The 14,628-nt window shown below is 46.9% G+C and overlaps 1 protein-coding gene across 1 annotated transcript; it reads right to left on the bottom strand.

Moving 5' to 3' along the window:
- Positions 1-862: 862 nt before the first annotated feature.
- On the bottom strand, positions 863-3,335 carry LOC121926295. The gene is made up of 2 exons (XM_042459150.1): positions 3,125-3,335; positions 863-3,055 (listed from the first exon to the last, which is right to left on the bottom strand). Exon 2 carries the CDS (start codon positions 2,890-2,892, stop codon positions 1,570-1,572), a length of 1,323 nt encoding a protein of 440 aa, XP_042315084.1. The 5' UTR covers positions 2,893-3,055; positions 3,125-3,335; the 3' UTR covers positions 863-1,569.
- Positions 3,336-14,628: the final 11,293 nt, after the last annotated feature.

Below are 14,628 nucleotides of genomic sequence, written 5' to 3'. Positions count from 1 at the left end.
ACTTCATCACTACTGCCATATTTTAACCTACCCATAAGCCTGTGATGAAGGAGGAATGGAACGTTAGTCCTTACCTGAGATACGTCCCTTTCCAGCAGAGAAGGTCCGGTCATCCTGACGTTGGGTAGCTCCGCCTGCATAGGCTCCAGTAGGCAGGACAAAAAGAATCTAAAAACAAAGGCCAGGGGCCTGACCCCACCATCGTGGGCGGAGCGACCCCTAGCATTCCTCAGTCAATGATCAGCCTCTTGGAACATCTAGCGGTCTAGGCATAATAGGCAACCAGACTGGGCTGGCTCAGAAGGACCAGAAAAAGAGAAACGAATAGTCCAAGTCTCTAGGTCAACCCTCCAGTCATCCGGATCCAGGCGTCTGCAGGAAGAAGGGTGGGGAGGATGACCGGACCTTCTCTGCTGGAAAGGGACGTATCTCAGGTAAGGACTAACGTTCCATTTCCCAGCAGAGAAGGGGGCCGGTCATCCTGACGTTGGGATGTACAAAAGCGCTGATCCCCTTAGGGTGGGCCTGCTGTCGCCTGGGGTGACTGTGGAACTATCTGTTGAAGGACTCTACGACCAAAGGCTGCCTCTGCTGATTGGAAGACGTCCAACTTGTAATGTCTAATGAATGTGGACGGAGTTTTCCATGTGGCCGCCCTGCAGATCTCGGCGAGGGGGGCATTAGTGGAGAAAGCTGCTGAGGTAGCAGCGCTTCTGGTGGAATGGGCCGTGATGTCCTTAGGTGGAGGTAGGTCCAGAGTCTTGTAGCTTGCGATGATACACTGCTTGATCCATCTGGAGAGCGTCGATGTTGAAACCTTCTTGCCCCTGGATCTTGATTGGAAGGAAACAAAGAGAGCCTCAGTTTTTCTAAAAGCTGCTGTCCTCTTGAGGTAGAGCCTAATAGCTCTGCGCACGTCTAAGGTGTGCCACATCCTGTCGAGCTCGTTCGTTGGCCTGGGGCAAAAGGAAGGCAGAACGATGTCTTGGGAAGCATGGAAAATCGAGTTGACCTTGGGGATGAAGGTCGGATCTGGTCTCAGCAGAACCGAGTCGGGCCGGATGATGCAGAGCTCACTTCTCACTGATAGGGCCCCGATCTCGGAGACTCTTCGGGCAGACGTAATTGCCGTTAGAAAGAGAGTCTTGAAGGTGAGGAACTTTAGAGAGGCCTCCCTCATCGGCTCGAAGGGCTGGATCGTTAAGGCCTTGAGAACTGTGTGGAGGTCCCATGAGGGGAAGCGGTGTCTAGTCGGGGGTGCTCTGTTGGAGACTCCCTTGAGCAGCCTTCTGACATGAGGGTGACGGGAGATCTTAGCCGCTTGGTCGTGTGGCAGTATGGAGGTAATCGCGGCCACCTGTCTTTTTACTGTGTTAGGCCTGAGGCCTTGGGTGATGCCATCCTGGAGGAACTGTAGGAGTGTGGAGACCGTGACCCGAATGAAGTCCTTGTTTTTGAGCTTACACCATCTCCTGAACGCTGTGAAGGTGTATTCGTAAATCTTGGTGGTCGATTGGCGCCTAGATGCCAGGATCGACTCTATCACCTCAGAGGAATAGCCGTATTTGGTTAGCATGTTCCTCTCAATTTCCAGGCGTGAAGCTGAAGCCAGGTCGGGTCTGGATGGTAGACTTGGCCCTGCGACAACAGATCCGGTCTGGTTGTGAGAGGAAAATTTTGGGTTGACAGGTTGAGGAGCTCTGAAAACCACGGACGCCTGGGCCAAGCTGGAGCTATCAGGATGACCATTGCTCCGGTCCTTCGGACCTTGGACAGAAGTTTTGTCAAGAGTGCTACTGGAGGGAAGGCATACAGGAGCCCCTCCGGCCAGCGGCACGTCAGTGCATCGAAGTCTTCTGCCCCCTGAGTCTTGAACCTCGAGATGAATCTGGGAGTCTTGGCATTGATGGGTGAGGCGAACAGGTCCATTATTGGTGGACCGAAAATCTCTACTATGGTCTGGAACACCTCTGGGTGCAGGCTCCATTCTCCCTGATCGATGTCTGTTCGGCTTAGCCAGTCGGCCTTGGAGTTTAGTTGACCCTGTAGATGTTCTGCGCGTAGAGATAACAGGTTGGTCTCTGACCATGTCAGCAGCAGCTGGGCCTCTTTCATCAGGACTCGTGACCTTGTTCCGCCTTGGCGGTTGACATGTGCCTTGGCGGTGATGTTGTCGGTTCGAATGAGGACTGGCTTGTGTTGTACTATCGCTATGAAGGATTGGAGGGCTAGCCGTATCGCTCGAAGTTCCAGCCAATTGATGCTGTGGGACTGTTCTTCCGGCGACCATCGTCCCTGGGCCAGTTGGGACCCGCAGTGGGCTCCCCAGCCCCGGAGGCTGGCATCTGTGGTGATCTGGATCCTCTCTGTCTCCCAGATGGGGCGGCCCCTGGATACTGCCTGGGAAGTCCACCATCTGAGAGACTGTCGGACCTGGTCGAGTATCTGTATCTTGCGATGACTCTTCAGGGCGATGGCCTGCTGGTGTGGGAGAAGAAGCCATTGGAGAGGCCTGGCGTGGAACCTCGCCCAGGGTAGGCATTCGATAGCTGCTATCATCAGTCCCAGTAGGCGAGACAGTAGCTGTAGGCTGGCTCGAGGTGATCTGAGCGCCCTCAGGGCTGTCTTTCGGATGGTCGAGGTCCGCTCCGGAGTCAGGCAGACCGTCCCCGAGCGAGTGTCTATCAGGGATCCCAGGTGGAGGATCTGTTGACTGGGATGAATGGAGCTCTTGTCCAGGTTGACCAAAAAACCGTGGTCCTCCAATGATTTGAGGACTCTGGCAGTGTCCCGTACGGCCTGTTGGATCGAGGGGGCCCTGATTAGGAGGTCGTCCAGGTATGGGTGAACGTGGATGAGCTGGGTCCTCCAATGGGCGACCAGAGCCACCATGATTTTGGTGAAAACCCTGGGAGCGGACGAGAGGCCAAAGGGGAGTGACCTGAACTGGAAATGGCGCCTGCCATATTTGAACCGGAGAAAACGACGAGAGGAGGGGTGGATCAAAATATGGAGATAAGCATCATGGAGGTCTATGGAGGACAGAAAGTCGTTGGGCTGAAGGCTGTCCAGAATAGTCTTGAGGGTTTCCATCCTGAATTTTTTCTTGCGTATGAACTGGTTGAGTGGTCTTAAGTTCAAGATGGCCCTCCAGGTCCCGTTCTTTTTGGGTACCAGAAAGAAGGTGGAATAACAACCCCTGCCTCTCTGGTCTATTGGGACTTCCTCGATGGCGTTGACGGAGACCAGGCGGTCGATGGCTTCCAGTAGGAGGCGGTGTTTTTCGGGATCGCTTGATTTGGGAGAAGGGACGAAGAGGTCTCGAGGTGTATGGAGAAACTCTAGTCTGTATCCCTCGCGGATGGTGTCGAGAACCCATCTGTCTGTAGTGGAGCCCTCCCAAATCGTAGCGAATCCCTGAAGGCGACCCCCTACTGGAGGGGCCCCGTCATGATTGTTGATTTGTTTGGTGTTTGGAACCTCCTCCACCCTTGGAGGGGAAGGAGGATCGGCCTTGTTTGTTGGACTTAGAGTCCCCCCAGCGAGGCTTGTTATGCCTAGACTCCCTGGCTTGAAAGGAGTTGGAAGGAAAGAAGGAGCGCGAGGAGCGAAAGGAGGAAGATTTTCTGAATTGTCTTTTATCTTCTTTCTTTTTTGTTGAGGGCAAAGCTTTCTTTTTATCCTTTCCCTCAACTAACACAGGGTCTAAGGACTCTCCAAACAGCTTGGAACCGAGAAAGGGGGTGAAGGCCAAATTTTGCTTAGACCTGGAGTCTACCTGCCAGTTCTTGAGCCAGAACTGACGTCTGACCGCCACGGCTGCCGCCTGTGCCCTGGCACATTGTTGGATGGTGTCCAACGTGCCGTCGGCCCCCAAGGCCAAGGCCTTAGAGATCTTATTAATGGTTTGTCGGACCCTGGTGTCTGTGTGAGGGAGGAGCTCCAGAAGCTCCTTGGACCACTGGAGGGAGGCTCGCATTACCAAGGAAACAGTGGTCGCCGCCCTAATGGCAGTTGAGATAGCCTCGTGGGTCTTTTTGAGTGCTCCCTCTGCCCTCCTATCCTCTGGATTTCTGAGGGTGTCCTCGCCATCTCTAGTGAACACAGCCGAAGAAACCAAAGCCGACACCGGAGCGTCCACCAGGGGGACCTTGAGGCTATCCATCACACCCCGTTGAAGGATGTAATGTTTACGAATGGCGCTATGATTGGGCCTGGACGCTGCTGGTCTGCTCCATTCGTCCCTAATGATTTGCATAATGTTGTAGGGACAAGCAAGCTCTTGGACTGAAGGGGCTGAGACTGGGAAGAGCTCTTCGCCCACCCTAGGAAGGTCTGAGTCAATGTTTGGAGTCTCACTGGATGGCATAGTGATGCCAAGAGTTTTTATGGTTTTCTTAATAAGGAGTGGGTAGTCTTCTGGCCTGAGGAGACGAGAGGACATGGGGGTGTCTCTGGGCTCCTCTCCCTCCTCTTGAGAGAGTTCACCTTCCTCAAATTCAGAAACCTCGGACTCTAGGGCTATGGGGGCCCCTCCGTCCTCCGAGGATTGTGAAGGGGACCTCCTTCTATTGGACGACTCCCTTGCATATCTAGTTCTTTTGGCTGGTGGTTGATGGGAGTGATCCGATTCGGAGCCTGAATCGGAATAATCACCATGCCTCGATCTGGAGGAGGAAGGGTGATCCAGGGATCTGGGGCCCGAGCGGTCCCTAGGGGCAGCGTCGTCACCTTCCCTCTGAATGTCTGACTCAAGCGGTGGGCCCTTAGAGTGAGAGTTGTTGGAGCAGGAGCGACTGACTGAGCCCCTGTCTCCAGAATGGGGGGACCGGCGCCGCTTGGGGCCGCCGCCATTCCGGTCGCCCATGGCGTCCTGTCCCCCGCTGACCGCCGCTGCGCGGCCCCGTGACCCCCTTTCCGGGTCACGCGGGGCGTGGCCGCCGCCCCCTCTGACCTCCGCGGCAAGATGGCCGCCCCCATAGAGGTCCACATGGCCAAGATGGCCGCCGCCATCGCGGTCCACGTGGCTGGGATGGTGGCCCCCAGCGGCAACCGCCTGACCGCGTGGTCTGGCGCTGCGGTTTGGGGGAGGAGAACCCGTCCCCCCGGTGGGGAACCACCCGAGACTGGGGGCCGCCGGCCAGGGGAACCCCCATTGGGGCCCGTAAAAACCCTTGCGATCACCTGGATTGGACGGCGGCCCTGGGGGGGTGGAGGGGGCTTGAAAGAAGGGCCCCGGCCAGCCAAAGAAGGGGGGGCAAAACGGGGGCATGAAGGGTCCGTTCCCCCACCCCGGCGCTCCCCTGGGGTCTCCCTCGTCTGGCAGGGGGTCCTGGGAGCCCCTGGCAGAGGGGTCCGGGGGGAAGCAGGGCCAGCGAAGCCCCCGCGGAGCGGGGTGGCTTACCTCTTCCCCCTGCGCGCTCTCGTCCGGCGGCGGTGCAGGCTCACCCTGAGCCAACCCTAACCGGGTCGGATGGGGAGCCCCGGCTCTAGCAGCGGGCTGTGAGGCAGCCGCCTCCGCCCGGTGCGGCCGCGCCTCCACCCCCTGGCCGGCTTCTGTGGCCATGGTCACTGGGCAGGCATCCGGCAAAGCCGGGGCAGGCCCGGACCGGGTGGGGGCTAGCTCGCCCTGTGCTCTGGCCTCTTCCCCGCTCGCCATGGAGGAGGGGGGGAAGGTAAAAGGGAGAAAGGCAAGGAGAGGAAAAAAGAGGTTTTTTTTTTTTTTTTTTAGAGCGAGTAGAGGAGGGAAAGAAGGAAGGAAGAAGAAATCAAGCCAGGCAAGTCTGGGGGAGCTAATCCGGAGAATCGAAGAGAAGTTGTAGAAAGCGTCCTAGCTGGAGTAAGGCAGGAAGCAGACTGAGGAATGCTAGGGGTCGCTCCGCCCACGATGGTGGGGTCAGGCCCCTGGCCTTTGTTTTTAGATTCTTTTTGTCCTGCCTACTGGAGCCTATGCAGGCGGAGCTACCCAACGTCAGGATGACCGGCCCCCTTCTCTGCTGGGAAATCCAGGATTTACTGCTTCAACTGGCACAGTCAACCGGGACACTTTTTAGTTCCTTCAATCTGGGATTTTCCCATTTTTCCGGGACAAATGGAAACCCTACTTAAAAGGACAACAGACGGAGCCCATCCGTTGGAGACAGATCCCTCAAGAAGCAAGCATTGACAAAGGGTGGAGAAATTTCTTTAACTTTTCTATAACACTTGTTCTGCCCCTTGATCCTCGCCCCACTTTCTCATGCCACAGAGCCAGTGCACATCTGTGCCAAGCAGGAGAAGAACTGTTGCCACTATTTCCCCTTCCTTTGCTGTCCCATCATTTTTGCCTGCCAAGGGCTGACCAACCTTGAGAGAGGGCTTGGTTATCCTAGTGTGGATGAGAAAAGGGAGGTTGCAACTAAAAAAGGGGAGGCGGGAGGGAAAAGAGAGGGGGGACACGGGTTCTGTGCAGGAGATCCCATTTAGCTGGGAAGTTGGGGGTGGTGGAGATGGTTTGTATGTAAGGGAAAGGGAGGGAGAAAACCATCCTGTTAGATGCCACAGTAGTGGGTGGGGTGGGAATTAAGGGTTATGTTGCAAGTGTTAAACTTCTATTATCTGCTGACGGTTTTTCCTCATACCTCCTGACAAAGCTTGGTTTACTGCAAAAAGCTAATGTTTTGCAATGTTATGAACTGATTGGTGTAACTATACAGGACTTTTCCCAGGCTTCCACTAAAAGAGTAAAGTAATTCATGTATTGTACATTCATCCTCAGTATTGTGCCTGTCTCACTTACAGAAGTATGTGGAATAAGAACATTCATAGCTGATCATGCATTTGATTTTTACATTTTTTAAAAAAAAGTCAGAAAGATATTCATTATGGGCCCTTTATGTTTATTTTTTACTGTGCCTTCAAAGTAGAGAGGAGGAGTAAATACATGAACAGTGGGTGGGGAGAAAACAAACCCTATTTTGTTACATGTTCTAAACTTTATGTTCTGAACTACATATTCTAAATTTTAAAAGAACTGGCTATCTTGTATGTATTCGTTAACACAGTTGCAGGTTTGCTGCTGGCAAAAATGGGATAATAACTATGGGAGAGATTAAAGCCTGGGGGAAGTGTGAAATGTTAAATTCTAGTTGACAGAGGGTGTGTTAGGGTTTATTCTGATATGCTTTTTGTTTTTAAAGTCAAATCATTTTTCACAACTAACAGGAGTTGTGTTCATGGTGTAATGTTTTGACTGCTGAGAGCAGGTTTCAAATCCCTGCTCGGCTGTAGAAACCCATTGGGTGACCTTGGGTAGGTCATACACTCTCAGCCTTCAGAGGAAGGCAATGGAAGACACCCTCGGACTTAAATCCCATGATAGGGTCACTTTGGGTCACCATATGTTGGAGATGAGATGACATAAAGGCAAATAGACAGCAGGGATATAGTTTCCCCTTGCTCTTGTGGCAGAAGGTGGCACTAGAGAGCCTTTGCAGTTTTGAGTGGTGACATGCTTCAGTGCAGAAGCCCAGATTACAACATTTTAACTGTTATTTTTTTTACATATTTTGTGCCATATGTAAGAGCCTTGTGTAAAGACTAACAGATTTATTAGAGCTTAAGTTTTTGTGGAAAGTTTATATTTCCTCCGATCTCTATTATTCTTTCAGTGTGCAACAACTTATCCTTATGCGCGCACACACACACACGTGTACACACACATATGGCAGATGGATAGTGATATTGCAGCTTTGAATAAATCATTAAGATATATATTTACCACATTCAAGATGCAATAAAATATATTCTCTGGTTTCTTTATTAGGATATGTTCTTTAATGTGACAAATAAAATAACACTCAAACTCATTCCCACCCATTCCTGCATGCTTTAAAAAAAAACATAGATGCTTTCCAACAGGGTTGGAGAACCTGCACCCTTATATGTGTTGGAGAGCAACTCCCGTCATCCCTGATCATTAGCTGGAAATGATGGCACCTGAGTGCAATGACAACTGGAGGCTTTAGGCTTCTCATGCTTAGTTATAGCATGATGAATGTATCCTGTACATTTTCCCTCTGATATGTTGGAACATACTATATTCAGCTTAGGATGGCCAAAAAGCTGGAAGGGAATGAAAAGCAATTAGGAGCAAATGCCTTTCACAATGTATCAAGCAGGTCCTATACCAGGCTTTAATGTTTCACAAATAAGAAGCAGATCCATTACAGCAACCTGCCTAGACATGCCAGGGCAGCATTGGCTGACTAAACTATGGTGTGTTAAGGCGAGGAGAAAGCAGGAAGAATGTTATTTACAAGTCCTGTGGGGTGTCTCTCCAAGCAGATTTGCAGAAGACCAAAACCCATCTATTCTGCAATCTCTTAGTCCTATAAACTGGAGAGAAATTCATCCCTGATCCTAAAGTGACAGTTGCTTCTACCCTCAAAAAACCATTTTTTTTCTTGATTACCCAAGGAAGGGCTTACCCATGATCATGCCTGAGGCATAAAGACTGTCCCCATCACCTACCCTGGCCATGGAGCATAGTATCCAAAGCCAGGGAACTCATTCTAGCAAGTGAAGCAGTACAGTGGACCCTTGTTATACACTGGGGTTTGGATCCAAGATCCCCCGTGGATAACAAAATCCATGTATGCTCAAGTCCCATTAAATATAATGACATAGCAAAATGGTGTCTCTTATAAAAAATGGAAAATCAAGGTTTGATATTTGAAATTTATACTTTTTTTGAACATTTTCAAACCATGGATGCTTGAATCTGTGTATAAAAAAATCCGTGTAAAAGAAGGGCCAACCGTACATTGAAAAAGCACTTCTCACCACACTTGACAGAAAATATAAAACAATAAAATTAATATAACAACTTGACACCCTTTCATAAAACCTAAAATCTGCCTGGGTCAGTTGCTTCACATGTTTGCCAAATAATAAGTCTGGCCTTTCAGAACAAATATCCCTTTTCATATTCCATTTTAAGACTTTAAGAAGCATATGTCCCCAATACTAAAACAAATTTCCTACTCCTGTTTCCTACTCCACTTCACAGTCTAGTGTCTTTACCATAAAGAAAGATCTTGGTCTGTGATTGCTCAAATGAAATGCACCTGCATGAACCATCCATCCTGTAGCTGATATTTGCTGCCAAACGACTTATCAAATGACAGTGGGAACCTCACAAGCATGTTATAACATGAGCAACATGTTATATGTGGAATTTCTACTTTGTTCTATTATTATTATTATTATTATTGTTGTTGTTGTTGTTGTTGTTGTTTATTTCTATAGCACTGTAAATTTACACAGCGCTGTACATGTTCTATTGGTATTCTTATACATTTTCGTGATATATATGTATATGTATATTTTGATACCTTAAGTAAAAATAGTACAACTCATTAGTATACAAGTTCTTGACAAAGCATATATCAACTATTAACAAAATTCATCAACAGATTAACAAATCAACAACACATGGGTATAATTATGAAAAAAAGAAGTTATAAAGAAAGAATGAATGAAAGCCAGATGTTTTTAACACTATCACACTGGCTTACTATTTTTACATACATGTTCAATACATTACTTATACATACTGTTTCGGTTTCTTGTTCTATGTCCTTTCATTGGTTATGGTTTTCTTTGCTATGAATTACTGGTCAGCATCCTGCTAGTAGTTACAAGGTTATAAGCCAGACTTACCATCTTGTAAGTTTTGCAATTCATGTTTATGGTTGTTAATGAGCAAACATATGTAACCTCGAAAACCTTTTTTTTCAAGCAGCACACCAGCCAAAGGTACTCTGAGATGCTGCAGAAAAGGGTGCTGGGAAATGCAGGATGCATTGAGAGAAACATTTGGGCAAGACTCGAAGTCGTCCCTCCAGCTGCCTATTCTTAATGCACCCTGTGACTGGGAGAGTGCTGCAGATGTCATTTTCCAGTGCCCTGATCTGCAGTGCCTTGGAAATCCTGCACCTGCAGCACTGCTTGGCTGAAAATGAAGGTTTGGGTAGTGGCATCATCAGAGGTAGCTACAATAGAGCCCCATCATCCTAGTTGACTCTGACAATGCAGCATCTTGGCCATTGCATTTAGGACTCTTACCTTTTGTTTCAACTCACAAGCAGGACATGAGGGTAACAGTGTCCTCCCAGTCATAATCCCTAGCAACTGGTATACAGAGGCATACAGCTCCAGTCCATGCATGGAAAATCTTCTGGAGACCAGCTCACTTGGCATTAGTTTCTGGTTCTGGGGTTTGATTTTAATTTTAGTTTGATTGGATCCAGACTTGCATTAGTTGCATTCAGGTTCTACTGAAATCAATGAGTCATGTCCGACTCTGTAAATCACCTTCTTATCATTATTTCTTTCTGAGACAAGCTTTTATTTGCCCATGGGATCTAATAAGTTTTAGAGCTGGCTTTAATTTATTTTATAGCTTTGCTTTAAGACACTACAGCTTTATCGTGGGTTTCATTGTCAGATCTTTTCTAGTTTTTGGTTCAGAGGTATTATTTTAATTTGATTGCATCCAGCCTTAAGTTAGTTGCACTCAGATTCTACTGAAATAAATGAACCTTAAATCACTGCTGACACTGTAAATCGTTTCTTCTTATAATTATTTCAGTCAACCTTGATAACCCCCTTCTCTATTGTCATTTAATTAGTTTAACAAAAACCATGATCTTGTTTAGGATCAAGCATATTCAAATCTCATTGAAATAAAATGTGCTTCACTCTGTATGCAACTGGGGCTCAAATCTTTGCTGTTTTTAAAAACATTGGTGAATATGTTAGGTATGAAATCAGTGAGCGTGCAATATTCATTCTTTCCATTGTGTGCTTTGGAATATGTTGCTCTCTTATATTTCTGCCAGACTTTAGAGAATCACCACACCCATCAAATCCTGGCAATATCTGGGATATCATTTTTTTTTTTTTTTGGAACAAGTTCTCCTAAGACACCAAAACTGTACTGAAGATCAATGATGGATGAATAATGGATGGGAAATGGCATTAAAAATAAACAGAGAACAAGTCTTGGGTCATATTTCACTGCTATAAGTGAGTGCAGTAATGAAAAGCGCCAGATTGTCATGCACAAATATTAGTTCTCTAGTCCTGTATATACCTAATATGCTATGTGAACTGCTTAGCCTTGGCCTCAGATGTTAAGCAGCCAAAGTATCCACTCACATTGTTGTACTATGTCCACCAGGTGGCATTTTGTTTCTGATGCTTTGCTCCCATCACAGCATGCCTTTGCAGCTTGTCATTCAGTCATTTTTTTCCCCACGTAGAATTTCTAACTGCACAAATGCATGGGTGGATTTCACACTAAAAATAAAATAATATAAAATAATGCTGAACACAAAGTTTCTATTGTTCCTTGTTTGCACCTTGTGTCTGGGGCAAGTCCTCCATAGTTGTCAGAAGTTCTTATCTACTAGACCAGCACATGGATATTGTGCACCCCTCCAGATATTGCTGAAATCCAGATCCCACCATTTGTCACCATTAGCTATGTTGGCCAGATATACTGGGCACACCAACAAGGCAGACAATTCCCATCTCTGTGTCAAAGAGCAATGATTCAGTTCTGAATCTTTCATAGCTCAGAAACAGCACTATGTATGCGTTCCCCTTGCTCCTTCAAACATGGACTGCCAAAACTGATACCTCTCAACTACAGATTCACAACAATTCTTCAAATGGTCTGATGGTAGGGGGGGACTGTGTGTGGGGAGGGGTTGACTGTGGGCGGCACTGGCACATCTGAGTGCACTGGAAGTGGCATGACACATCACTTTCAATTGCTATAGTCTGCCAAAACCCAGTCCAAAAAGGCTTGGAGGAAAAGGGATGGCCTGAGGGTTGGAGAAGATAAACAGCATAATTGGGGTGGGGGTAGAGGTGGCATCGTAGTGAAGTTGAGGGTAGTAAAATTACCCCAATTTAGCAATAACATTTATTTTCAAAGACTGGGGTGGAGGCTGCAAGGGTCACCAAAATGGGGGTCAGGAGCTCATGGGCTGCACTTTCTCACTTCTGTTTTTAATCTTCTGCAAGACTTCCTGCATACCTCTGCTGCAAAAAACATTTGTCCTCAAATTATGTCTTCAGCACATAAGATGTATCTCCTCCTCCCCCCCCTCCACTTTTCCAATTGCATGTCTTGATGTAAATCCAATTGTTAGTCCCAACTAAAGTATATCCATGGAATCAATGCAACTAAGGAATGAAGTGATGTAAGTGTTGAGTAGCCAAAATCTCATCAGTACATTGAGTTTACTCTAATTAGGAATAATAATTGGATTTAGGCCTGTCTATCCAGCTGTATCCTTAAACATCTCCTTCTTTTCCTTCTCTCAGCTTTGCTTCTGCTTCTTTCACTGCTGAACTTTCCCTCTTTCTAGTACACATGCTCCTCCTAAAACAGAGATGAATTATGTGAAACTCAGGCCACAAACAGGCCTGGGGAGAGGACTGTGTGGTTCTTCTCTCCACCAAAACCTCTGTCCATGGAATCCTCTAAAAACCTTTTGTAACTTTCCCCATGATTTAGTATTTTAACACTGTATTTCCCTGCCCTGAAAGAAATGAACATCTCTCCCCAAATCACCCAGAGGTGTTCTGGGGAGACACCCCCAGGAACCTGTGCTTTCACCGCCACTCTCCTCAAAAATGTAGTAGTGTTGACCACCAAGGAAATGCTAACAGTGGCCCTGGGAGTGTCTTCAACCCTGCTTTAGAACACAATGTAGTAGGTGAGTGCCTAGTCACAAGAAGAGCTGCAGATGCCACTATAGGGTACATGAGCAAAAAGGATGTATCCACACTGCAGAAATAAAGCAATTTGATACCACTTTAACTGCCATGACTCCATCCAACAGAATCCTGGGATTTGTCATTTGGTTAGACACTAGAGGTCTCTGAAAGACCAGGCTGAATGCCTCTGGTTGTTGTGAGTTGCTCTTGAGTCGACCTTGACTCATGGGGACCCTGTGTATGAGACATCTCCAACCCCCCCCCACCCTCCACTGCACTGTGTAGATTCAGGCTCATGACCTCTTTAATTGAATCTAGCCATCTGGCATGTGCTTTTCCTCTTTTTCTACTATCTTCTATTTTTCCTAGCATTATTACCTTTTTTAGTGAATAATTCCTTTCCACAATGTGGCCAAAGTACGACAGCCTCAACTGAATCATCCTGGCTTCCAGGGAGAGTTTAGGCTTGATTTGTTCTACAACCCACTTGCTTGACTTTTTGGCTGTCCATGGTATCCTCAGCACTCTTCTCCAGCACCACATTCCAAATGAGTTTATTTTCTATCTGCTTTCTTTACTGTCCAGGTCTCACATCTGTACATGGTAGCAGGGAATAAAATGGATTGGATGATTCTAATTTTGCTGCTCAGTCACATAGCTTTACTCTTTATGATCTTGTCTGGTTCTTTCATCACCACCCTTCCCATTTTTAGTCTTCTTCTTATTTCTTGACTGCAGTCTCCATTCTGATCAGTGTTTTATCCAAGCTACAGGAACTCTTTATTTAATTATTTCGATTTCCTCATTGTCTATATTGGATGTATGTAGATACACCTCCCACCAAACTACAAATCCCAGATTTCCACAGAATGAAACCATGACATTTAAAGTGGTATCAAAGTGCATTATTTCTGGAGTGTGGAATTACTATCCAAGACATAGCTTCAAACCAATGCGTGTAGAGATCATTAAAAAAAAAACATACTTCCCTTCAAATTTCCATTTTAACTGCAGGGTGATAATTATAGTTTTGTTTTTAATTTCCAAGGTCAGACCTAGACAACATGAGGGATGAGTGAAGAAAAGAGGCAGAGTAAGAAATAAACAAAGCTAAAGAAGAAGGTTGTTAGCCAATCATGTCTGCAGGGAAAACACCTTTGAAGGTGGCAGTTGCCAGACCTATGGAAAACTTGTTTCCCTAAGCAAAGCTAATGCAAAATTCACCCACTCACCCCAAATTACATTGGCTGCAGGGCAAATACCTTTCTGGCTAGATGAGTGGCAATCTAAGCTGCATTTGTCTAGTCTTTCCTTATTGCTTCAGAAAAGAGAGGTGTTAAGATGGGATCTACAATGTAAAATACATATCTGGACAAAGCACCCTTTTGTCTGGAGGTAAATGGGGTCATTAAAGCCTTGTTAGGAACAAGGGCTGGGACTAATTTTATTACTCACAGGCTTTTAAAGATCTTAAGCATTCCAACAGGCTTGGCACATCCAACTGTAGGAGATCATAGGCAAAGAAAAGAAGCAAAAGGTTTCCATTGTCTTTACTACTAGGAAAGAATAGTTTTCTTTTGGTCTCAACTGTGGCCATTCTAGTAAGTTGCTCGAACTATTTCCATCCAGCTAGTTATTATACAAACTGTAACCTGAAGTTGTCCCCCACTCCCCATTCTCCCTCCCCATCTTCTCCATTTGTCATGTCTTAATTTTAGATTGTAATCCTAAAAGCAGGGATTGCCAAGCTTCAATGGGAACTTTATGTGCTAAATGTGCATCTGTTCCTTCACTATATGTATGTCAACGTATGACAGCCCCATGAATGTCACAGGGTTTTCTTAGGCAAGGAGT

This window comes from Sceloporus undulatus, chromosome 3 (assembly GCF_019175285.1).
Source record: "Sceloporus undulatus isolate JIND9_A2432 ecotype Alabama chromosome 3, SceUnd_v1.1, whole genome shotgun sequence".
NCBI lineage: Eukaryota > Metazoa > Chordata > Lepidosauria > Squamata > Phrynosomatidae > Sceloporus > Sceloporus undulatus.
The sequence above is the reverse complement of the archived record's forward strand: the minus strand, read 5'-3'. Positions and strand labels throughout refer to the sequence as shown.